The sequence below is a fragment of the Falco naumanni genome, chromosome 1 (assembly GCF_017639655.2).
Source record: "Falco naumanni isolate bFalNau1 chromosome 1, bFalNau1.pat, whole genome shotgun sequence".
NCBI lineage: Eukaryota > Metazoa > Chordata > Aves > Falconiformes > Falconidae > Falco > Falco naumanni.
The window spans coordinates 83434337-83459461 of NC_054054.1; the positions used below are offsets into that span (position 1 = coordinate 83434337).

Below are 25125 nucleotides of genomic sequence, written 5' to 3' on the forward strand. Positions count from 1 at the left end.
GTGGTGACTATGCCTTCTTCTGCTGTGCCGTCTAGGTCTCTCAGTGTCACTACAGACCAATACATTTATTTCCTTGGCCATCCCCTTCCCCTCCTCACATCACCTTTCTACTTTAGTTGTGACTCAGAAGCAAACCTTTCTGAGGCCGAGGTTGGATTACAGCTTTTGGGCTTTGCAGATATATTCAGAGAAGTATTAAGCACTACCGTTTCTCCTGGTTCTGTCCTAGAAATAGTAACAAAAATGCAACAAATATAGACACTCTTGAAACTCGATTCATGTTTTCATGTGGAATGCCACTGGCAAGAAACAATATAAATGATGCTCCCAGGGGAAGACAAATAACCAACTTCAATCTTTTAGAAGAATGTTCTGCCATCTAACATATTCAGCCTCTACTAATTATATAGCTGCAATTTTCTTGCACACTAGAAACTCCATTTTTGTCCACTTACTAAGTTGTACAGATAAAGGCAGTGGAAAAGCCATGGTCAGTGGTCATTATATCTCACTTGGATGTCTTGAACAGCAGTTTTCATCAGATTCAGTGATGCTCACTGAAGATAAATTAGCCATGGTTATAAAAATCAAGCTATGCAATCCTCTTCAAGTGCTAAAGAACACTTAAGAGATAGAAAAAAAAAACCCAAAACAACCAACAAAACTAAACGAAATATATTTATAACTTCCATGTTCCATGCTAAATGCGATGATTCTTAAGTCCTCTTTCTGGTCCTGCTTCTTACCTTGAAAATCTGAATCTTGCAAGATCCACAAATGTATAACCCTCAAATAGCATAGAACATTTCAGTTGCAAAGGACCTACAACAATCATCTGGTCCAAATAAAAAAAACTCCTTATCAAGAGGTATAAAGCAGCTTTGCAAAATATATAGCGTGGCTTCATGATGTAGTTGTGAGCTAGCCAAGCAACTTTTTCATAGTGAGGGTCAAGTGAGAATGGAGGAATATCCCTTTAGTATAACCTGTTTTCCCAGCAAGACCACTCGGATACCTTTGATCACTACCCAAGGAAATGAGTCATACATCTTTTAAAAACAGAAAATTCACACTTGGAGAAACGAAGGAGTGGAAGAAGGACAAATGATCTGAGGAGGGTATAGTAGCTGTGAGGGTTTGGTGATTGCGAGGGAGGACTGACTGACCCAGGCTGAGCTAAAATGGGGCTCCGGGGCTCATGGGTGTTGGGGCAGGCCCCAGGCAACACCAGTCAGGACCATTAATACCTACTGCTACCCTCAAGGTTCTCACAGACAGTACGGTCTGGCTCTTCAGCAGAGTGAAGAGTACCAAGTAATTAAAAAAATAAAGCAACATAAAATAAGGTGAGCCCGCTTTCCCAGGCTTGCTAAGTTCCTTGAAGAGTGTTTACTGAACGTTGAACATCTGTAGCTGTACATTCAGACACATCCTTTCGGTGGCTGGCTGGCGCAGGAAGGCAACAAATCAGTCACAACTCTGCAAAGGTGCAAGAGCTAAGTGCTGAACACTCTGTCTGTTCCAATTAATTTCTTCAGTGCAGGAAGTTTACAAATGGAATATTATTTTTAATATACTTTGAAGATCACTTTTCTACATTGATATCCGAGACAGAAGTAGGGCATCATTTTCTCCACATAAACACTCACGAACTGGGAGTAATTCTGACTCAAGTACAAGCAAGGGAGCAAAGAAGCTGAAAGCCTGCCTATAGGTACATTCAGGTAGAAGAACAAGTCAACAGGCCTGTGGTTCAGAGCTCTTACACTGATAGGTTTATAATAAACCCATTTTCATTTCTTTCCAGCTAATTCTGAGAATCAATCCTGCTCTAATGCCTCATGAACAGTTTAGAGGAGGGCAGCTGCAAGTAATTTATGCAGCCATAAAGAACTGTAGTCACATAGTAGTACAGTTCCTGTGGATCTCTTCTTACATAAATAATTACATGTGCTCAATAATTGGGAATTTTCCAACAATATGAGTCATTTATGCAAGCAAGGTGTGAAACGTTCACTTTGGCTTTCTCTTTTGAGATTCAACTGAAAGACAGAGAACGTACATGGAAAGAGAATCAGACATAAAAAGAGTCAACAAAACAAAAGCTGCTCTTTGGCCACAGAGAGATCCATCTTTCCTTAAATAAAACCAACTGGAACCCATTAACAGATATTTTTCTACTTTTACAGCCTTCAAAGATACAGTGACAAGGTAAAGTGCTCACATGCACTGCACCTGCAGTAATACTCGCTTTCCACAGCAGTTTTTCTTAGGTTGACTTTCAAAGGGTATTTGTCAAATGCTGGAAGTGAGACATGAAAGAAACTACAGCCCAAAGCAAAGGTGCTGGTCTAAAATCTTTCATGGTTTTGGGCAGCATCAGCTCGTATGTAACCACTGCCCAGATGTACCCCAAAATCACATGAAGCTTCTTCTACCTACATCCAACAAAACAGGGACAGATTTCTCAGGTGCTTTTTAGTCTAAAACAGGAAAGAGGAATGCAAAGCTCTCTTCAGGGTGGGGATTTGGAGGGGAAGGGGATGACTAGTGCTAACAGCTTCTTCTCAATGTGCCAGACTGGTGCTCTCACCCCATCTCCCCAATGGGCTGGTGTCTCCCTGGCTTCTGCACAGCCACATTTTACACAGCACTGACAATATCCAAGTGGAAAGAAAGGAAGGGACAGAAAGCATTTACCATGTAGCAGACCTGCATGTACACAGCATTTAGAGACAGTCTCTCAAACTAGGAATTCCACTCTGTGATACAATTAAACTACTGCTAATGTAATCCTCATTAAAATTGGTAAGATGTATCAAAGATTACAGAAGTGCTACGTACTGTATATTAAGTAAATGTAACATTTGGTTAAGTTCCTCTAAGCATTCTTCAGTGTTTCATAGTACTCAGAATTTTAAAAACAGGAAATAAGTTAAACACTTTCTTTGAGCTATTTGTCCATGAAGCAATTCTTGATTAATCCGCTTAAGTGGGGGGTGGGAGTGGGGAAGAGAGGAGAATAGTGCCCAGTGGCAGATATTTCTAAACATCAGTTTGTTAACAAAGCATACTTTGGCTCCTGTTGCATTCCCACCTTTCCTTTTCCTTGCTACCACACTAGGTCCTTTTTGTGCATTAATTACCATTACTGAAGGACTTAATCAAATGTAAAATTTCTAGTGCATAGAGTGACTTTTGCAAGGGCATGACTAGGCATTGTTTCCTCTGTCAGAAATACTGCAAAACAGGCAAGTCAGAGAAAGCAAACAAGAAGACATTCACAGGTGTACTGCCAACACTGAAGTGTGATGGAATTACATCCACAGGCAGGCTAGGTAAGCCACCCAGCAGAGGGCACTGGGAAAATAGGGATGAAGTTAAAACAGTGTATTCTGTTTATCACAGCATCCAAAGTCCTCTCCCCTGTTTTCAGCATTGCAAAATTTCTGCTGGAGGAATTCAGACTGCTTGACCAACGTTATTTGACTAAAACTTGTCCTGTTTCAGAAGAGAGGAACAAACCCCACACACTATCCTTGTTACATAAATGAAGGTACAGTGGATGCACAGAAGGGTCAGCTGAGTTTAGAAATTACTCAATTTTGATAGAATTACTCACATGCACTTAGCAAGCCAGTGTCAATGGAGGAGCTAAACCCACCTTCTTCTGACTCTGTACCTAATGTTATCAAGATGTGCTTCCACATCAGTGCTTTTGCCTTCCATTTTTTAAATTGTCTAATTGGTCTTGCCTAAACCTGTGACAATCAAAAGTTTTGGGTCTCAGAGACAGCATGCTGCCTTGTTTACATTATTAATTCCATGTAATTTGTAAATTCAGTTTTATGTGCTACAGCATAATTGTTGTGACTGCATATAAACATCCTGGTCATTTTAAGGATAAATTTGTTGTTACTTTCTCCAAGACTGTCCAAGTTAGGGTTATGAAGTACAGACCTACCTACACCACACTCTCTGCCAGATATGCTGCTCAACAGCACGAAAAGTAGTGAGAAGATCCTAGTACAGCTCTATCAGCAGAAACCATGGCTGTGTTTGTACAGCAGCCAAACTACTTTTTAATGACATAGGTGACTTCTCACCTGGGGAAATAGCAAAAGAAGCCTTTACGTTTGTTTAATATGCAAGCATCTACAGACAAACAGATAGCCCATGTATCTACAAACGTCCTACCACAATGTGCTACTGGTTTACTAACAGTCTGGCTAGCTAAGTCCTTTTTTAGAAGACTTGTGTTTACTAACTGCTTTCAGATATCAGCAGCGACAATTCTTACAATTAAGATCCGCTTAGCAAAGTCCTTATTGGAAAGAGAACCAAAATACTATTATGAACTCATTGAAGTTTAAAGTGCCTCCACAGTGGACACTCCAGAATGTAAGAAGAAATTTTGTAAATCTGAAAAGGATATAAATCAAAACCAAGCACAGGATCAGAGCATCACCACCTGCTGTACACGGAGACAGCAAGGTGGGCAATCTTGATCTTGACAGTGCTGGATCAAACCCAGTTTGCAAAGGAGTAAGGGCACTTCTTGGCCAGCCAGATGTTGCAAAGGTGGTAACCGCCCAGATAATTTTTTGTGGGCCTGCAGGACGATTTAGTGTAGCAACCATGTGAAGGAGTGGTTTGCTGGCAATAAAAAAGCAGAAAAGAACTGGCTGTCAGGTTGCACAACGCCCAGAGGGGATTTACTACAGCAATGAAATCAGGTCAGCTCTCAAGGTCTCTGGAAGAGTGCTGGCTTCTGTTTTATTCAGACTCTGTTTGCAACAGGACAGGAAAAGGTGATAGAGCTCCAGACAGAAACCTCAGTGCCCCTGATAAATGCCAAATGCAAGAAAAACAATTTCAGTTCTTCCTTTACACTAGAATTTTCTGAGTTTCTCCATAGATTACATTCTTCATTATGTCCCCATGCAATTTTATCAAGAGAAACAGAAAAACATATCCTTTTACCTTAAGCTTTCAAGACTTCTGGACTGAAAGAATCCATTAGACACATGTACAAGGCATTAAAATCTGCCTCCTCCATCTCCTAAGAGAACCTTGATGATGCTTACTCATATTTTGTTAATCTGGATTATTGGGATGTACAGAAATGAAAGGCAAAGATTTTGCGCAGGGGTTTCCCAATCTTTGTCAGTTGTTAGCCCTGTCCTTTATCACTTACAGTCGCAGACATTAACGAAGCCTGTTTCTGTAAGGCTCAACCTCATTCTTGGCTCCTGGGATGCCAAAAACTGGCACCTTGGTCTGTGCTGCAGAACCTCTGCTTTCCTCTGCCTCCAGTAATATGGCTGAGTTTATCCTGAAAGGAGAATCACTTCTGCCACCTGGAAGCCCTTTCTCTTTTTGTATTGTACTGCAGTGCTTTTATACAGAAATGTCACAAAACCAGGTAAACTTGGCAGATCTTCCTCCTAAAATGAAAAAGGTAAAATTCCTGCCTAACGAATAATCATGTTGTTTTCCTTTCACAGTACAGACACTAGCAGACAATATAGAACTGCCTTGTTTGTGTTGTACCAGGATAAGGGCAACCAGAGTGATCTGAGCACATGCATTTTTCAAAAACAAAACAACAAATTGTCAAACTGGATATTGTCACATTTCCATGTCAGACAATGAGAAAAAGCTGAACCTATTTTGAAGGACTGAAGGTTTTAGCTTCACCTGGCACAAGTTTATTGCTCAGAATCCTAGCGGCATGTTCTGTTCACCAGGTCTTGTAATTACGTTGTCCTAAATTACCTCTTCAAGACCCCTTGCAAAAACTGAGCAGGCAGACAATCTCCATTACTTGAGGTTGCTCATATATTATTCTTAACATTATTTTGTAAGCCAGCATATCCAACTGAAATCAGAGCCATGCTGTTATGACCACTATACATCAATAATATATGTAAAGCAATCTCTGCCTCAGAAAGCATACCATTTAAATAAGGCTGCGGAGACACATGGAAAGGAAAACAGAAGCAAGGAAAAGGAAACATCTTCAAACAAAACAGAATACTCCATCTATACTCTGGCTAAATACCAACAATACACCTTCTCATTCCTTATGTGCACCTTCCCAGTTTAATATAGAGTAGGTACATTAGAAACAAAGATAACTGAAACTGTACCTTTTCTTCCTCCTAAAGACACTCATTCTATAGAAGCCAGGGAAACACAGACTGGGGCTGGGCCAGACAGAAAGCGAAGAATTGCTTCAGAAAGGCAAGTTTAACAAAAATTTACTTTTTTTGCAGTAAGAAAATAATAAATAATTTAACAGACCACAGATCCAAACATGTCCCTAAACTACAAAATTTGACACCATCTTATTATGCCACCGCTCAACCAAGTCACCAAAGTAGGACAGCTTTGGCTTTCTTGGATACTAGCTGCAATACAGATCCATTCTTTTATGGTTTTGTTTGTGACAAATTTAGATGTATACTTTTACGTATTTTTACATATGTTCTGTTTTTCCCTCTGTTTTAAATGTTGAAATGCTTTGGGTTTCCCCTCATGTCTAAGTTTTTTATTTTTTTTAGTGGTTCCTGTTATCACCACATTAGCAAAGAGCTATATACATGTATTAGATTGTAACCAGTTATGACAAGGAAACTTAACTCCACTTTCTGACATCTTTTTAAGATCAAAGAGAAAACACATATGTGAAAACAATACACCTTTACTCCCCCGAAACAGAGAGAATTATTTTTAAATTCAAAGGTAATTTGCCTTTCAAATGTTACATGCAGCATTTGGAATTTTTATTATGAATAACATTGCAAAGACTTGTAACTATAGTGTTTTGCTGTTCTTTATGAAACTGCACTACTTTTCTATATATTTTAGCAATTACTTTTTTTTACTGCTGGTTTGAATGTTTGAAAGTCCTGCGATCTATCTCAAAATTGTCAGGACTGATTTTCATGTAAAGTATAGAGCGGTTTAAATACTTAACTTTCACTCTGTTTGGAGCTGATGGGTGTAGGAAATAGATGTTCAACATTGCAGAAAAAAGTCACTTTGAACTACTCCATCTCCAGGGCATTAATTTTGCAGAATCCCAGTCCAGGGTAGTGATTCTGTTATTTTAGGATAGAGCAACTAGTAAATGGTATGGAAAAGAATGAGATTTTTTTAATTTCACATTTACATTTTTTATATGACTACAATTTAGCCTCTTTAAATGTCAAGGTTCTTTTTTTCTAATGAACGCTTTCCACATTGTGGTGATGTTGTTTTTTTGTATTCTCCTCACAATTAGAAATGACACCAGTGATTATAAAGCAACGCTAGGCACTCTGAAATCTCAGATATACAGATTTCCTATTTTACTTTTTTCCTCATCCCTTCTTTGAAAGTCACAATAAAAATGAAACAAATGTCCTCTTACAAATTTATTTCCTCTGCATTCAGTAAACATTATATTCTGAGATCTTAATTCTGGGTGATGTAAATCCACGTCATCTACCTTTAGGCGACTCTCTACTGTCCTTCCCAGGTGAACAGGACCACTCTTAATGAGGCCATGTGCTCATATTGCTCCTCCTGACACTTAGCAGCACCTGAAAACACACTTCTGCACAGTCCCACAGACTAAATTTCTCTCTGGGCACAGTGTAAGGTGCCTTATAACAGAAAAAGCCTCAGGAGGTACGGTGTATGACTCAGACATCCATTTGAATCTGAGTCATCTGCTCTGCTTTATCTCTTCCTATCTAAATGGAATTATTTCCTGCTCTGAGCGCCTCCTCTGCTGTTTGCTATCCCACACAGAAAACCACTCCAACGGCCAGTGTGAAAAAAAGGAGAAAGAGGAGGTACAAGATTAAAGATCTCCTTGTATGTATGCTTTCAGGTTCAGAAACATCCTACATATATAAATCCAGTTACTCAAAATCATATTGCGTTGCTCCAAAGCAAAGCAAAACAAAACCAAACCAATACTACCATAAAGGCAACACCTCCACCGCTGTGTGCTCCAGTCCCTGCTCTTGGAGAGGACTGGCCAGAGTGGAGTGCATTTCCATCCTGTTCAGCTGCCCGTGCTCTGTCCACATCCCAGCATGACACAGGTTTAAACTTCCCTCCAAGATCTTTTAGGCTGTTGCCAGTATTTGTTCCCGAAGCTGTCATTTCAGAAGCCATGCTGCCTGAAGTGGCTTCTGCCTCTGCTTTTTTAACTGCTCCTTTGACTGAGCCACTGTTCCTTTTGTATGGGCAGGTGATGAAGCAAACTGGAGAGCCAAGAGGGGTTCAGAATAACCCAATGAAAAAAGATGGCTATTTTTAGCCAAGCTCAAGTCCTCAGCCCAGCTCTGCATCAGCTGCACAGGCATTTATACTAACCCAGCTGGGAGTGAGGTGGAGGAGAAGAGTTGCTTGACTTAGCAATGCTGCTGAAAAACATTACCCTCAGCTGACCAGGAGCCTGTCCTCATATTGCTGTCTGCCTCCCGTGAACCCAGCAGCTTTCAGGCCCAATCGATAATCAGGCCCTCAGAAGGTGAGCCAAAGTCACAAAGCAAGCCAGCGGTCATTTCTTCTGAATCCTGGGCCAGTGTTTAATCCATTGTCCCTTGTCCTCTTTCTGCCTCTGAGGACATCTCACATAGAAAAATACCACTGCCTGCGATTAAAGGAAGGATGGCAAAGTCAGAGAATAATTCTCTTAATTGACTACTTTTCTTACTACTTGTAATCTAGAGGAAATCTAATTAATTCTACATGAAGAACTACTGTTCTGCAGTGAAGTGTAATTCCTGATCTCTGGGGCTTCAGCTTACCAGTTGTCAAATTATCCAATTATACACTTGTTAAAATCCATTTTGGGGAGATTTTCATGGCTCATAAATAAATAATTTCAACAGCTGTAATCCTAAAAAAAAAAAAAGAAATCCCCCACCCCTAAATGGTACCTCAAAATCACAAAACATATTCATAAATAATGTCAAGAAGCTGAAATGAGTGACACCGCCTGCTTTGCTCAAGCAGCACCACACCAGTGATGGGTCTATTTCAGTAGGGAGAAATCGCTTCTTGGTTTTTTAGTTATGTTTTATTCAAATCACTAATCTGGAGGGAACAAATTAAGGCATCATCCCTTTCCTATGCCAAAAGCGAAAAATCTTTTCATAACCACAACAATTAAGAGGTGGGAAGCCACTGAAGGCTGTAGCTCAGGCCAAGGATATTGACGCACTGGAGCGAGGCCAGGGCTGGGCCACCAAGCCAGTCAAGGGCTGGAGCACGTGGTGTACACAGAGAGGCAGAGAGCTGGGCCTGTGCAGCCTTCAGAAGAAGAGGCAAATGTGAGACACCTTGCTGCTTTCTGCAGCTACCCGGTCAAGGATACACAGAAGATGAAGGTAAGACTGTTCTCAGGCTTGTAGGGGCAGCATGATGAGAGGCACGGGACACAAGTTATAACATGGGAAATTCCATTTAGATACATAGAAAAACAAATAACCATGGGGGTGATGAAATACTGAAACATTTTTCCCAGAGAGATTGTGGGATGTCCACCTCTGGAGCTGTTCAGGACTCAAGAGGACACAGCCCAGAGCAACAGACTCGCTGCGCAGGGCATTGGACTAGCTGACGGCTGGAGCTCTCGTCAACTAGCTGCCCTGTGATTCTAACCACTCCTTAGAAAGAGTCTCTGATTAAAAAGAGGGAGGGGACACACAGCACCTCAATGAATATATACTTGAAGGAATATTCTTAAATCAGGGTAAAATCTGGATCCTGATGTGACCAGATCAGTCAAATCTCATCAAAGAAAACTTTCTGTGATCTTTTGCATTTCAGTGAAAACAATCTAGCAGTCAGAATTAAAGACTGTTTTGCAGTATTTACTACTATGCTGTATGGTAGCATTGTGTTGCAAAACCCTGCGAGCGAAATTTGACATGAAACAAAAGAGGAACAGAAGGCAGTAATCTGTTTTCTATAAACCCAATCTGTCTGTATTTCAATAAAAGTAAGCAAACACCACACCTGTTGGGGTGTTTGTTTGTTTTTTTCCCCATAAAACCCCCTTTTGAAATATCTTTAATATTAATTGAGTCTGATTAACATAAAGATATAAAAGTATCGGAAAAGTAATCCAAATTAGGTGGTGCAATGTTTTCAGTGATTACTGGTGAATCTGTGCACTCAGCGTGAGACATATAAAGACATCCGGACTTCAAAATCATTCAAGGCACTTGCCTGCCGAAAATGAGGTCCCTTTCAGCTGGCTGAAACTGGGCTGCACAAAAATTATCAAGTATTTATGAGACCTTCATTCTGAAAACTCAATTCACTACCAAATCATTTCTGTTTTAAAGTCATAATATTTTTAATACCAATGGCTTTACAGCAGTGTGAAAACAGGCCAGGACTTCTAAACCTTGTGTCTATTGAAACAGGGACAAGTTGCACTGGGTGACACTTGCATTAAATTCAGATCTGCTGCGTTATCCTGGTCCTGCTACATTTCACAGCATCATGCAGCTTCAGAGCAGGACAGGACGATTGTCAGGGCTGAAGGATTGGGCTTGTTTCCACCCAGTTCAACTTCATGTGTCTAATCAAGAAAAACATAGGAAATTTGCACTTAAAGAACAGCAGCTGTTATGCAAAGCCATTTTTCTTGGGCTTTAATTCGTAAGAAAAACATCTTTCCGTTTTTTCCTGCTTCTCTGGGGAACCCAATTTTCAATGTTCCACATCAAACTGCGTGGTTGTCAGCAGCTTTGCCAGCAGCCAGTCCAAGCCCTCATTACTCACTGCCCTACTCAGGCAAAAACTGGGTGACTGTTGTTTTCTATTATTACAGGTGATTACAGTATTAGTCAGCTAGGAACTGCAGCTCCAGATATAAAGCCAACTTTTCTAACCTCTTGTCTTCAACAACAACGTCATCAAGATCTTTTTTCCCATAAGCCTGCAGCAACCTTTGGGAGAAAAAGAACTGGATTAAACTTGGAGAACTGCTGGACGATTTTCACTGCTTGGGAATTTAGGTAGCAAAATGTTTGTACTGATGTAGCAATGAACACAGTTACTGTTTCATTGCATGCTCCACTGGTCAATGAAATGTCTAATTGCAAAGGGAAAGAGCTATTGCTTGTTATGTCAAATGCTAAGAACCCCAGGCTTGTAATAAATTCTGGAAGAAAAAAAATCCAAAATATATGGCATTTTTTGGATTCTGAAAATCAGGCATCTTTGGTTGGCAAGTGTTTTTTATTATGTTCTCATTTCATTCTTTGTACACCAAACCAAATGCTACGTGCTAGTGACTCACGCATCTGTCAGTCTGTTGGTAGTTAAGACAATAGAAGCCTGCCAGAGCAAGGCCAATGTTTAGCGTAGCAGTAATAACAATTGTAAGCTGAAGACCAAACCAAGCCATTTTTAACAGACAATTCTAATTGGAAAATGAACCCCATGCATTAGCTCCCTTGCAATTGAGTATATTCACTTCTTGAACAGTCATGCAGGAACACCAGAACTGTCACACCCAACTGCGCTACTCAGTTGCCTGGCCTATTGTTTGGGTACAGACTGGCGCCTATATCACAAGGAAAAGCGTAAATAATTGACATCTACATAAGGGAAAAGTGTCTTGTAACTTCAGATACCTGTGATTCAATTAGTTTCTGAAGCATAACAAATTTTTATGTGTTTACTGGATGAAACACTTTCTTCTATTAGCTGTACAAGCTCATTACAGGTATTAGACTGTGAAACAGAATCTAATCTGGCTCTTTAAAGACTGATTAATGAGCTTCTGAATACAATGTCCTTCCAGCTGAAGTTGCCTGAACCACAGAAAACCAATCCAAAGAGCGGGCTTTTGGATCCAGGCAAAGATATGAGATGATAGTTAGTTAGTTAGCCAACCTGTTCCTCTGAACTGATACAGCAACATTGCAGAAATAGCCTAGGGACAGATTTCTGGTTTGGGGGTTTTTTTTGTTTGTTTGTTTTGTGGTGTTTTTTTTTTTAATTGCTGTCAATAATGACCCCTGAACAAGATGAAACAGACTACTACTAAAATTTTGTAATGGTATCAGTTTGGGAGGCATTGTCAATACAGAAGTTTGAACTATTAAATAAGAAGCACAAGATAAAATCAAGGATTCAGGAAAAAGAAAAGGAATGAAATGAAGTTACACACAGTACAAAGTTGAATCATGGGATCTGATAGCAAGGTATCAGCCATCAGGTAAGAGGTCTTCAGCCTGAAACAACAGACCAAAAGAAAGATCTGGATAAAATATTCAGTCACAGGACAAATGCACACCATTGTGCAAAACAGCCCTTGACCAATAAAACAAAAAAACCCAACAAGCAGAACCAAACCCATACATGTATCATTTCAGATGGAGGAAAAAAACATTGCCAAGGCAGAAAGACTACAATGGAAAGGGACGTTGTTGCCATCTTCTAAAAATAAAAATACATCTATTATCCTGTAGTCCTCTTGGATATCTATTTTCAAAAAAAGATGAATTAAAATCAGAAGTGGTAAGTGCCAAGATATGTTACTGGGAGAATGGAAAGTCCGGTTTATTATAGGAGGTTGTAAGACCTCAACCTACCTAATTTTAGGAAGCAATAGGACATATGAAAAGAAAATGGTTGCTTGCAATATCACAATCATCCAAAGGTTTCCCATGGGTAGATTTCATCTGTAATTCACTCATCATTTTGATTTAAAAGGATCTTCTTCAGAAATGGGTAACACTTTAATTAAATATCTGAAAACTTGCCAAATATTGTAAATGCAATTTAAAAGCTACGAATTAGGAAGGTAAAATCTTTTAACTGCTCTGTAGACACCTCTTCCATAAAGCTGACTGTCAGCAGAAGTGTTTAGAAATATTCAGTCTTTAAGGCTGAGTAGGGCAGCTGATTCTGGCTGATATGACCCTGCACTCCTCAGCTGCCAGGCAGAACCTAGCCCAGTCACAGCCAAAAACAGATCTTCCCTGTAATCAATTTGTTCATCTATCTCATACACATGGATGGAGATTCACATTTTGGCTCTCCCACAGAAAAGCAATAATTTCATCCAAAAGCATCGTACCCATCAGCTTAGATAGTAGCTAGTAGAGAGAAGGCTCTAAAAACCTCCAACATCCTATTCCACTGCCCCAGCACAGATCGCCATCATACTCCTGAGCAGCTCCTGACAGCAAACAGCAGCACGGCCAGGCTGAGGAGTGGGAAAGCACTGCAGCAGCAGAGGGGGCCTAAAGAAGAGACAGGGACAGCGACACTGTCTCCAGAGCTACGTGTAGACCACAAGCTCCAACAGTGGTGGCACTTGCACAGCTAGGCCTGTCCTCCAGGGACCATGATCCACCCATCACACCTTCTGCAACAGTGAAAATGAGCTGAGCTGAAACCTTGGTCTAGGAGAAGGCAGCCTGACTGACTTCAGGAAGAACCTCAGCATGCTGACCATCCCCATCCCTCTTCTGTATGAAGGGCTCGATGTTTATGTTTTATCATTAGTCTTCTCTGTTTGGCTTCTGAATTCTTCAGGGTGAGGCTATAATTAAATATGTGTTTTTGCTGCACTGAGCATTCCAGTAGGTAAGTCTGAACTACATATCCAGTCTCCAATAGAATATAAACAGCACTAGCTAAAAATTAAATGATTCAGACACACCTATTTATAAGGGCATTAACACCCTAAGCATTTTTTAAATCCAGCAGTGACTGGCACTGCCATGACAGCTCATTCCTGTAATTACTAGAAACAATTTTAATATGGAAGAGCACCCTATATAATAGGTAGTCTCTCTGCTGCAACAATTGATTTTATTTATTTATTTGGTCTATTTATCCGGCTTCTTATGCTGATGTTATGTAGAACAGTTAACTTCCTTTCAACATTTTCATTAAATTTTTATAAAGAACATCAGAAGCAAGTTGAAACAATAAATTATCTAAAAGGTATAATGTTAAACTGCTGTTCAGGTTTTGGATACAATTTATTTAATATGACTGCCATAAATAGAACTTCTCACAAGCCAAAATGGCTCTAATGTGTCTGAGGACCAGACCATGTTAATCTACAATGGGAGAATGGGTTTACAGTCAATGTTGCTTTGATTACTGTGCTAGCGTGTACCAGAATAGACCTTTTAACAAAATATCATTGTAAATATGAAGTTTGTTACATGCCTTGCATTATAAAATATTTCTGTTCAACAAATAAAGACATTTACTTTTTACAGTTAGTTTATTAACCTTCCCTTGTAAAATAAATATTCCATTTGGTTTTTGTACAATGGCAGCTGCGGTGACACAAACATTGCAAAAACTGTTCTGCTGGTTGAAGAGGTTAATTTGATCCAACACCATCAGTGACCCTTTCCTGGAGGTTACTAACCTCATAAGTCATCTGAGATGTAGCATAATGTGATCTTTCTTCCTAACAACTGACCCAAGTTTGTTTAAATCACCTTTATTTGCAGCTTAAAACCAGGCCAGCTCAATCTGCACCAAAGCAGTTTTCCTCTGCGAAAGCAAAGCTGCTTGTGTGCTTCTGAAAGCAGGGACAGCTCGCCCAGCTGGGACTCCTCTGTAGGGTCAGATAAGCAGGAATAATTCTTTGCCTTCACTACAAGCTGTTTGTTGCAAAGTAATGAGCTGGACTTTGGTCACTGACTCAATTTAATCATGTCATAAATCAGGAATCTCTTTTCTGAGTCTTTTTCTACAACTGATTTAAATCGCTCCCTGCCTCACACCTCACTTCACTGCCTTGGAGGCCGATGTTGCACTATTGAGGATAATAAATAAGGGGCCAAAACCTGAGGGATAACGACAGCTCGGCTGTTGATACAAGTCTGTAATTCACTGTCCACTAGCCACCTTTGCCAGCTAAAATATGGCTGGAAGGGATGGAAGATTGTCTTTGGAATTCTTGCCTCTGCCAAGCAGACTGCAACCTCACCACTGTACCTTTAATCAGGTTTCAAATCCCATCTTTTCTTCCTGTACATTTCAGTTCTTTAATAATATGGTTCTTTTTTAGGCTGATGCCAACTAGACTATAAACATACCTCAGAGCTGTCCTAGTGTATTCAGTAAGAAGGAAAGACGGGAACTCCACAGGCAGATGGGCATAAAACTCAGCTGGCCCCAGATGGAGCAGAGTTTGATAAAGACTGAAGGGAGCCTGAACTGGTAGTCCCTGGTGAGGTGAAACCTGCTCATTCAGCTGGAGCACCAGGCAAGCTGTCCTGTCTGCCAGTAAATCAGAGGTTCTCTGGGCAGCAAGAAAGCTGAATTATCAATTTTAAAGTATTAATATCATGATGGGGATGAGGTAATCCAGGGCTACTCAGCCACTGTTACCATGACTCGAGTACTGCAGTACTCAAGGATTCTTGCTCTGGAAGGCAAACCTTTTCTGCTGTTTCCTAGTTGTACAGATCATAGAAGGCAGTCTATTATAGCTGGCATTAAGATCAGTTCATCTGTAAGGGCTGGGGAGTCTCTCAAGAAAGCAATCCAGGTTCACAGACTTTTTACACACAAGGGTACTCATCATCCAGCTGCCTGGGCTTCTTTGTCCTACCACCACCTGAAACATCTGGTTCATGTGCATATCTTTAAATCTAATTATTCCTTGAATATCAGGGCAACCAGATTTGTGTGAGCCAGGCTGACTCTCATATTAAACTTGTTGGTTTAGAAATTAAACCCACATATGCGGACAACAATTTATAAGAAAATTATGGTTAGGAACCTGCAACCTCTTCAAGAAATTTCTGGAAGGTTACTAAACATCCTGCACATATTTGTTTCTCTATTCTAGGATAAAGTAAAGTTAACATAGTATATTTTCTAGTCAAAGGACTACACTAATACTTGATTTATCAACCCAGTGACATCAATATCCCCAGTCTATGAGATTTATGAAATAGGTCTTTTGCCCTGGTTCCTTATTAGATTAATAAATAAAGGGACTGCACAGACAGAATAATTTTAGGGCATATGCACAGGTAAGACAGCTTGTTTACAGATTCAGATCTGGTACAGTTAAGAACCACCCAGGGATTTAATATTTACCATTTTTATTATTTCTATTTATCCATTTACCAGCATGTCGTATCTGCCCTCTGCCTTTCTCAGCAGGGATTATCTTGTATGTACACAGATGGCTAAAGAGCTTGTCTGTCTCTCATCCTCACCTAATCATTAAGATTCAACAAAAGGTGAACACCACAATTATGAAAGAGATGATAGAATGTTTATAAAGCAACAATAATCAATAGCAGCAAATGTACAATTTTACTGATGAAACCTGTGCCATTCATCGCCTAACAAAATGAGAGTGTAATACAATAGGGAAGAAGCAACAGGAAGAACTCAAATAGGAATCAGAAACTGATTCTTTAGCATGCCAATAAAAAATTATCATATTCTAGAAGATTCAGGTATATTATTCTCACTGGCTGTCACACTACCTCGCAAGTTCTCAACTCCCAAAACCTCAGCAGTTTAGCATATTCAAGACATTTAATGAACAAATGGATCATATGCCTTTTTAATATCACATTTCAAAGGTCTTAAGAGGTGCTAGGACTTCTGCCTCACAGGATACCCTATTACAGGTGAATGTTGAGAGAGTAACATTTAAAGATAATTAATATGTATGTTCGTTGACTACAAAGAGCAACACAGAAAGTTGTTGCCTCTTCACTTTATACTTGTGATACTCATTTTTTTATTTTCAAAGTGCCAAATTTTTGATAATTCCCATGGAGTAACCCTCTGGCATTCCTTGTCCAGAATAAAGAACTCATTGTTTCTATAATTCCTGTAACAAATGTGTTCTTAAAACCCCTCTTCTCCAGGTCCCTGGAGACACAGACCTTGTGGTGAGAATGCTGGCAGGGAAATGGGGAGAGTTCTGAATAGTGCCCATGCCAGAAATGGACAAATTACACTGGAAACTATGCTGGTGAAGAACATTATATCATACAAATATCTGCCTCTTCCACTGGGTTTAGTGGATATTTTAGTTTCTGACAACACGGCAAGACATTGCTATGTGGCTATAACAGCCACTGCAAAGCAATCACGGTAAAAAGCCATTAATTTTTTATAACCCTGGATAAACATCTTTGCCTGTATTTCATCAGGCTTAAGGGAAAGGATCATGCATTGCAAATATCCAAACAGCTGCTCACGGGTTCTTACAATGTTCTCAAATGAAATGTCATCTTGCATGCTATTTCCATTCTGCTAACAAGGGGCAGCTGGGGTCCCATGCACAGCTTACCAAGACAGGTTCTGTTACACTTTAAAATTAGAAAAGGTGTTATTAAAGTATCAGAAATACCAGCCTTTATGATACGCACACATCCATAAAATACACCCTACAGCTTTTCTATCAATATTCTTGAGTGTTCTACTGTGACTTGCGTTGCCATTATTGGTGCAGGGCCCTGCAGGGGTCTCAAAAACTGAAATGCAAATAATGCCATAGGAAAAAACAAAACCAACTAACACAGACCCAGAAACCACACTGGAGAAAGGTGAGTGCAGCAAGCGCCCTAATAACTTAAGCAGAAGGTAGGCATTTCCAGTATGTCCTGGCACTGATATAAATTTGAGTCTTTCTATTGCAGCATTTTGTAAATCGGAAAAAGAACAGGAAGCTCTAAATTAGCCAGTCTTCTGCTTTGCAATTTAAAAATCCATAATAGCTAACAGAAAAGACTACAGGAAACAAGGATGGTGTAGAGGTGGTATGTGCTAGTCTATTAAAAATCCAAAGCTCTGCCTAATGTTAAAGCAATAAAATTGCTCTTTTGAAAAATTAACCTGTAATTGAAATATCCAACAGTATTTCTGTTTGGTTCTTCTAAACACGAAATCACACGTTCTGCTAAGAAGCCAGGCAAAACTGAGCAAAATTAACCCCAGTCTCCAGGAACAGAGAAATAATATAGCACTTTGTTTTCACTGTGGTTCTTCCTAAACAGAAGAGTAGAATTCCATTATTTTTTAACTTTAAATTTTTAAATTACAGACTGGCTTTGCTAAGATCACAGGGAAATGAAGTAGTAAACTAGTCGAAGTTAGATGTCTTGAAAGGTCTGCACCTGTATCATTTACTAAGCACAAAGTGAAGTACAACAAAGATTTTGAGATTTGTGATACCCCAGAGTTTCTTCCCTGACATGCCAGTTAATGCAAAGAAGGTTAAAACTATTCCCAGTCTGCCAGTATTTACGAGACCCTTGCCATTTATCTTTGCTTCCTCTCCAACCCGTTATCCAAACACCTGTTGCCTTGTAAAATGCCCCATACTGATAACTTTATAGATTTCACACAATCTTTTGGGCATTGAATTCTGTGCTTCTGGAAAATGGGCTTTTTTTTAATCTTTTGATGGAAATAAAGAGAGTGAACTGATCTGTAGCAACTGCCAGGAGAATCTATCTTTGTTCTTATGAACTATATTTTGCCACTATATCACTTGATACTAAAGCCATCATGGATCGTGGGCATGAACGAGAAGAACTAGTGTTTTGTGGAACCACTGGAACCACTAGGAAAGAAATCTTTTACCTACTCATTAAGGAATAGAGCAAATAAACCCCCCTACATCTCAGATTATGTAAATCACATTACCGCTACAGCCTTAACCCTCAATACCCCAGAACTTGTGTGACTGCACATCAGGATCCCATCTGAAGACCTGAAAGCTATTTCTTTTATCAACAAACCTGCAGAGATCACCCACTGCTCAACTGCAGGAACTAGCCCATGGAAACCATCATGCAAAACAAAAGGATTAGTTACACAAGTCTTATTTGCTAGATGGCCACAATAACGGCAGGAGAGATCTATTTCAACTGTGATATAGGCCTTGGTAATGAAAGCATGAGCTATTACAAAAGGAGTATTTTTGTGAAATAAAGAATCATGATGACATTTAAGTAGTTCTGAAGTTGGTAAATAAAAAGTATAGCCAGTTCTCGGAGTCTGGAAGTGCAGAGAACACCTTCAGCCTTCAACAACGGTATAATTAACTGGCTATCACTAGGCAAACATCCAGGTTACATTTTTTTTAATTTATTTTTGTTTTTCATTTAGTGCTAAATAATAATGTGCCAATATTTTCCAACAGATTGTCCAATAACAAAAATGGGGCACAGCCACACCTTAGACAAGTACACGTCATCTCTAACAATGAAGAAATGGAAAATGGGGAGAGAAGAGGAAATGCACAAAATCTCTGTTTGTGCCTGAAATTTGGGTATCAAACAGTTTTTCCAGGTAAGAACAAGGCTAAAGGATCAGTTTTAACTGTGACACTGAGGCAACCCATTTGAATGCATTTATGTAGAACAGACAGTTGGCTACGTACTGTATTTTGTGTTCTCCAGGTAACGAAAAATTACTCAGAAGTCACACCATGACTTTATTTCTCTTCTCACTCTCAAATGAATACGGAGTCAGAATTCACAACCTGAAAAAACCTGTGATTCAGGAAGTCCTTAAATACTAGACCAAATGTAAGAGTCCTTGTGATTCAAGTAAGACGTTGAACTGAGTGTCCAAGCATACCACTTTGTGTGGAATACCATACCACACAACAAGAGTGAATTCTGAACACTGGAAATACCATGGACTCAGTTTCTGCCTCTCAGAAGTCAGTGTACTGGTCAAAGAGAGCACGACTGGGCCTTCCATGGGAAGTTGTGGTTTCTCCCCTGGCAGTTTCACCGCTGAACAAAGCAAACTTCACAAATTAGAATCTGTTTCTCGAGGTGTGGAAACTTTCTGTCCCTCCCTCTCCTTTCAACAGATTATTTGCATCTTTCAGACATTACAGCTGTAAAGCATGATTACAAACTTGCAGAATGCCAGACAATTTCTTACCATAGCCAAAGGAAGAACTCCTACCAGGTCCTTCTGGTTTACGTAGATCTTGGAGATTCCTAGATCAGATGTTGTATCTCCAAGATATTCTACCTGCCACGTGATGAGCTGGGTCCCAGGTAGGTCAGTTAGGTCTTCAATTTCAAAATCAATCTGCATGATTTCAGAGGAAGGACCATCCGCACTGAGAGGAAAAAAGAAAAAGAAATGTTCCATCCATATGACTGATAAGCCAGCAATATAATTGCTTTTATATTAATAAAATATTGGATTAAGGGTCTTCCAAAGAGAGCATTTGGTGGGATGATGGATTTAATAATGAATTAATCATTTGCACTTGTCTTAAGATTTCAGGGTATTTCCCACACATTCAAGTGGCTTAGTAACACTCTGTGAAATGGGTCATTAAACACTGCTCCATTTTACAGATGGAGAAACAAAAACAGATCAAGGTAAAGCTAAGGCTAAAGCTACAGCCTAAAAATCCTGATTCCGAGGCTTTTCTTTTAACAGGCACATTGCATTTGCTCCCTATTAAAGAAACACGAGCAAATCTAAAGGGAATCCCTCCTTGAAATGGGAAGCCACTGCACTATAAGTATTTTCTGCTTTTTAACAAGAGAGACATGGAAGAGGGGGCAGAGCTCAGGATGGGGTCTGTGAACCAGGGCAGCAGGGAGCAGAAGACTGGAAAACTTGGAATTAATTTTTGGCTATACTGTTACCTTGCTATGAATGTCTGTCTGAAGCTCCTTCTGTCCTTTGCTAAACTAGGAATTACAGATAATTGAGCTTGTTGTGGGAGAGGAGAGTTACACAACTGCATTATTTAATACTGGCTAATCCTGCCAGGAACTTTGAGTAAAAAAAAAACACCAGAAAAGAATAAAGTGCTACTGGATGTGATTCCCCAGGATGCTCTGGCAACATTGGGGTTACTGATACCTTATCAATGAATGCTATTTGTTTTTTACAGGCTGTCCTTCCTAAGGTTACATCGTTCCTATAAATGAATACCATAAAGCAGAAATGTAAAGAGAGAGGCTTATTGGTGCAATTCCTGCACAGCTTGTTATAAAATCAGCTACTGTACCAAAAACAATGCAGTGATGTTTATATTGTGTATCTCAGCAAGGTGAGCTCCATAGCCGAGTGTCATTTATAAGAGACAAGAAAATACTCAAATTACTGTAAAGTTGAGGAATGCAGAATTTCTTAGCAGTGCAGAAATCCAGGGAGCAATGACAATGAAAGTACTTGTACTTCTGAAGCACTGAAGGCTGACCACATCTTCCATGTTTGTGCGGAGGGAAGAAAAGGCAGGAGCAGAATTTCTTTCAGTGGGATAATACTAAAGGAGAGAAAGACTGGCACAGCACTGAAGTGTCACAAGCCACTTTTGTTGGAGAGCGCAACTACAAGAAATAGGAAACATTTCAGCAACTGATTAGTGAATCCCAGAATGTGCCCAAAACACAGCCAGTTTTCCCGGCTCATGTAGAAAAAGAGCTAAAACTAGGCATATTTCTTATGAAGCCAGTTATGACAACAGCCCCAATTTGGGATTCTTCCCAAAATACTCAGATACTTTTATCATCCTGGCTAAATCCAATGTTTTAACCAAAGCCACTGCTTGAAGAGTTTAATCTGATCATCTTTAAGGTTTGAATTTTAATGGATACACTGTGTTCAATTCCTCATCTCTCCATGTCAGGAGAAAAAAAAAAAATCAACAAAAAAGAGCACAATTTCTCAACTAGCACTAGGTAGGATCAGAAAGCTGCTTTATGCAGCTGTGACTACTGAAACTCAGTTACCTTAATTTTATGAGCAGGAATGGGCAAATGCATTGCCTATAAATGTTTGGCAGTGATCCTGTTTCGTACAGTATGTTCTACCACAGTCTGTCTTTAAAGAATGAATTGATACCTTCATATAACGAACCTCGGTTTTGTGATTGTGTTTAGGGTGCCTGCCTTTATTTACTGCATTGGTGTCTGCTGCTACCAGACACTGGCTTTGCAGAATTGGTGCTGCCACCAGAAATGCATCCTTTAACAGCACTGAAGGACTGCTGCAAAGGAGGGGACTGCAGGGCAGAATACTATGGAAAAATCAAACGATTGTCAAAAAAGGCAATCCGCTTAATCTTTTCCAAGTATGCTGGAAGGAGAAAAGCAGTAAAGGGATTAGGACACAGGAAAACAAAGGAGGGAGTGAAAAACAGTGGAAAAGATCGAGAGAGAGAAGTGGAGCATGTTCTTTATAATCCTGAACTACAGCCCATATGGCAGAACTACAGTAACCCCAAAAGAATGGAAATACTTGTTTTGATTTCTCCTTCAAAGCGGATATTTTAATGAAGCATTTCTTGTAGAAAAAAACCTCCACTTCGCTGCCAAATGCAATTTTGATAGAAATTATTTGAACTAGTTCCTCTTAAAAATACTACGCATCTTCAAACGACAAGATACAAAACACCTGAAAAATCAATCAGAATCTCATTACTGCTACTAAAGATGTATAAAAAAATGTGAAATTATTGCATGACCTATGATCAGTCCCAGGCTGTCAGCACCAGGTCAGGAACCTTTTTTAATTACTGTACTCATCACTTACTATGATGATCTTTCCATGTACAAGTCCCATGGATCTGTGTCCCCAATTTACAGCCTTCCTAAGCACTATTTAGCAATTGAAATATTTCAACAGAGAAGGAAGCCCAAAAGTTACCCTTCAGAAAATTTAGTTAAAAAATGTAAATGGAGAAATTTGGACAATTAGTATTCATTAACAGAGTTGAGTCACATAACAATGTTTGTGGCTGTTCTTTTAAAATCAAAGTTGCTTGCACAATAGGAGTATCTCTATTGGGTAGTCAGCCACTGCTACCTGAAATGATGTACTGCCTAATCCTCCTCAAGGTAGGCATACACTTTATGGTCACTATAATGCAATAGTATGTTGGCAGCTTGTCTTTCATAATGCTAAAAGCATTATTGCTATCAAGAGTACAGCAACAGCATTAGTTACAGTATGGGAGGCTACACAATTAGACAGTTTAGGGTGGACAAACCCAACGTTTCACAACAGCAATCCAAACTGACTTTAGGAGTGGTCAGAGCCAAACAGTTCTTTGCACTAAAGTCAAACCCCTCACACAGGGTTTTGCTGTTTATAGCTGGGAGCTAAACTGTAATGGAGTTCACTGTGGTGCCGATAAACTCCCCGCACGAACAGAGCCCTGCTGAGCTGTGTGCCACACAGACACATTTTTTAAGTGTCTCAGCCCAACTTGAAGGCAAGGAAGACAGGAAAAAGAAGAAAACTTCATTGGAATAGAGTATTCTGGTCTTTCCTCCTATCAGCCAGGACAGTACAGACACATTTGTACTGTATTTATTAATCCGCTTTTTATTTCCTGCCTAACAAAAGGTCAAGCAGCTGACAAATTAAGAACAATGGAAAACTCGGTCCTGTCTCTAGGACAGTATTTCCTACCTCTACAAAGCTATTCTGTGCCTGCTTTTTCTGACACATCCCTGACTGGGGCAAAATTTTTTACAAAAATCTCTCCTCTGCCCTTTCGGCCTGTGAGTACCTTTCAATCCGAGCGGCTGCTATCAAGGGCCTTGACCAACTGCTAACACCTCTGCCATTATGCCAGGTTTCTTTAGAGGAAGAAGCAGCCACTCCTCCGGGTCTCTAGGAATGGCATGCCTTGCAACAACCCTGTAAATTCAAGAATAGCTACTGCATGTTGGCAGAGTTATTCAGTTCAAGTATCCCATTCCTGATTTCACTAGCTGGTGTATCAGCTTTGATCTTTATATAACGCTCACAAAACAAGACTCATTCTGAACCTCCAAAAATGACGAGGCATGTAATGTTTCTCATAATACGACGTGTCAGGTTTTACCACTGTCTTTAGAAGGCTGTAACAATACAAGAAGCCTAAAGCCATGAATATGCTAAATAACATGAGCCTTCGGGAGAAGAGAGAAAGGCGTAAATCTTTATTCTTTTCTACCTCCACACACATACCCAGGTCTCCAGCACATCTCTTGCAGGGTATTGAAAGAGTCTGTGGCCAGAAATGCTGCACAGGCCAACCTAAGAGGTGGAACAGAAGTGCTCAGCAAAGGAAGAAGTGCTTCCAGGGATAACTGGGAAAAGTTGCTAGCATGAGAGAAGGGAGACAGCAGCACAGCATGACTCCCATGAGGGAGTTTGTGAAGATCATTATCTCCATTTTACAGAAGAGAAAATTAAACTGAAAATGACTTTCCCATGAAAAAAGGGGTAAAAAAAAGGGGTAAGATGATTTATACACTACAAATTGAATAAGGTAGCATTTCAGAAATAAAGTTATTTAAAAATGGGTACAAATCCTTGGGTAACAGTAAGATGATACACTATTGTTGTCACACCAGATAAAAACACCATGATAGCTATTTCCAGCTCCATCAGTTGAGTTGCAGAAAGGTTGTAAGGTTTGCTGTCATCTGTCCTGCCACTGCACAGTGCCAGCAGTGGCCATATGTGCTAAATATAACTTCTTCCTTGTGTGGTAGGAAATGATATAAAACATGAGATGTAAAATAAAGGCATAACAAAGAGCAGTGAAAACAAAATATTGCCATTTTTTAACAAAACTCCACAATTTTCTGAAACAATTTTGGTTTGTTTTTTTTTTTTTTTTAAGATTTTCCTATGGTAATGTCTTCAGAATTTAAACAATTTCACAAAAAGCAGTTTTACAAACCCTTTCTGCTCATCCCTTTTGGAATTGCAAGCTATGACTCCTAACATTATCACTTAACAGTACTTGTTTCCTAACTAAACATGAGGAGGTCAAAGGGAATTCAAAGGACCACTAAAGAATCAGCCTTTCCTCTGGTATATTTGCTTTTTTGTACCTCCTCACCTTCTGCTTAATAATCTCTCCCCAAACCTAGAGCTCCCCTATAGCACACAAGCATTACACCTCCGCTCCTCTATAGCAGCATATCCCTAGCAGGGCCAGAAGTCCATGGATTTTATCCATTTTGCAATGCTACTGAGAGCATGCAGCAGAGTAACGTGTTGTCTTCCCATCTAAACCAAATTTGGGTGAGGAAAAAAAGGAAGAGGTAACTAGAAGAAATTAAGAAATACAATCACAGAGAGAAAAAGAAAAATGACCTGTTA

General features: G+C 39.7%; 1 protein-coding gene across 4 annotated transcripts in view; it reads right to left on the reverse strand.

Annotated features, from left to right (window-relative positions):
- The window catches only part of TMEM132D (transmembrane protein 132D), a 261573-nt gene that overhangs the window by 80678 nt on the left and 155770 nt on the right, over positions 1 to 25125 (reverse strand). For all 4 annotated transcript variants that reach the window (XR_005829000.1, XM_040601771.1, XM_040601761.1 and 1 more), the window contains one exon: positions 19936 to 20119. Coding sequence is in view for 3 of the 4 variants with exons in the window: in XM_040601761.1 (XP_040457695.1) it covers positions 19936 to 20119 (184 nt within the window). In the remaining variant the exon portion in view is untranslated. The remainder of the gene's footprint in view (positions 1 to 19935; positions 20120 to 25125) is intronic.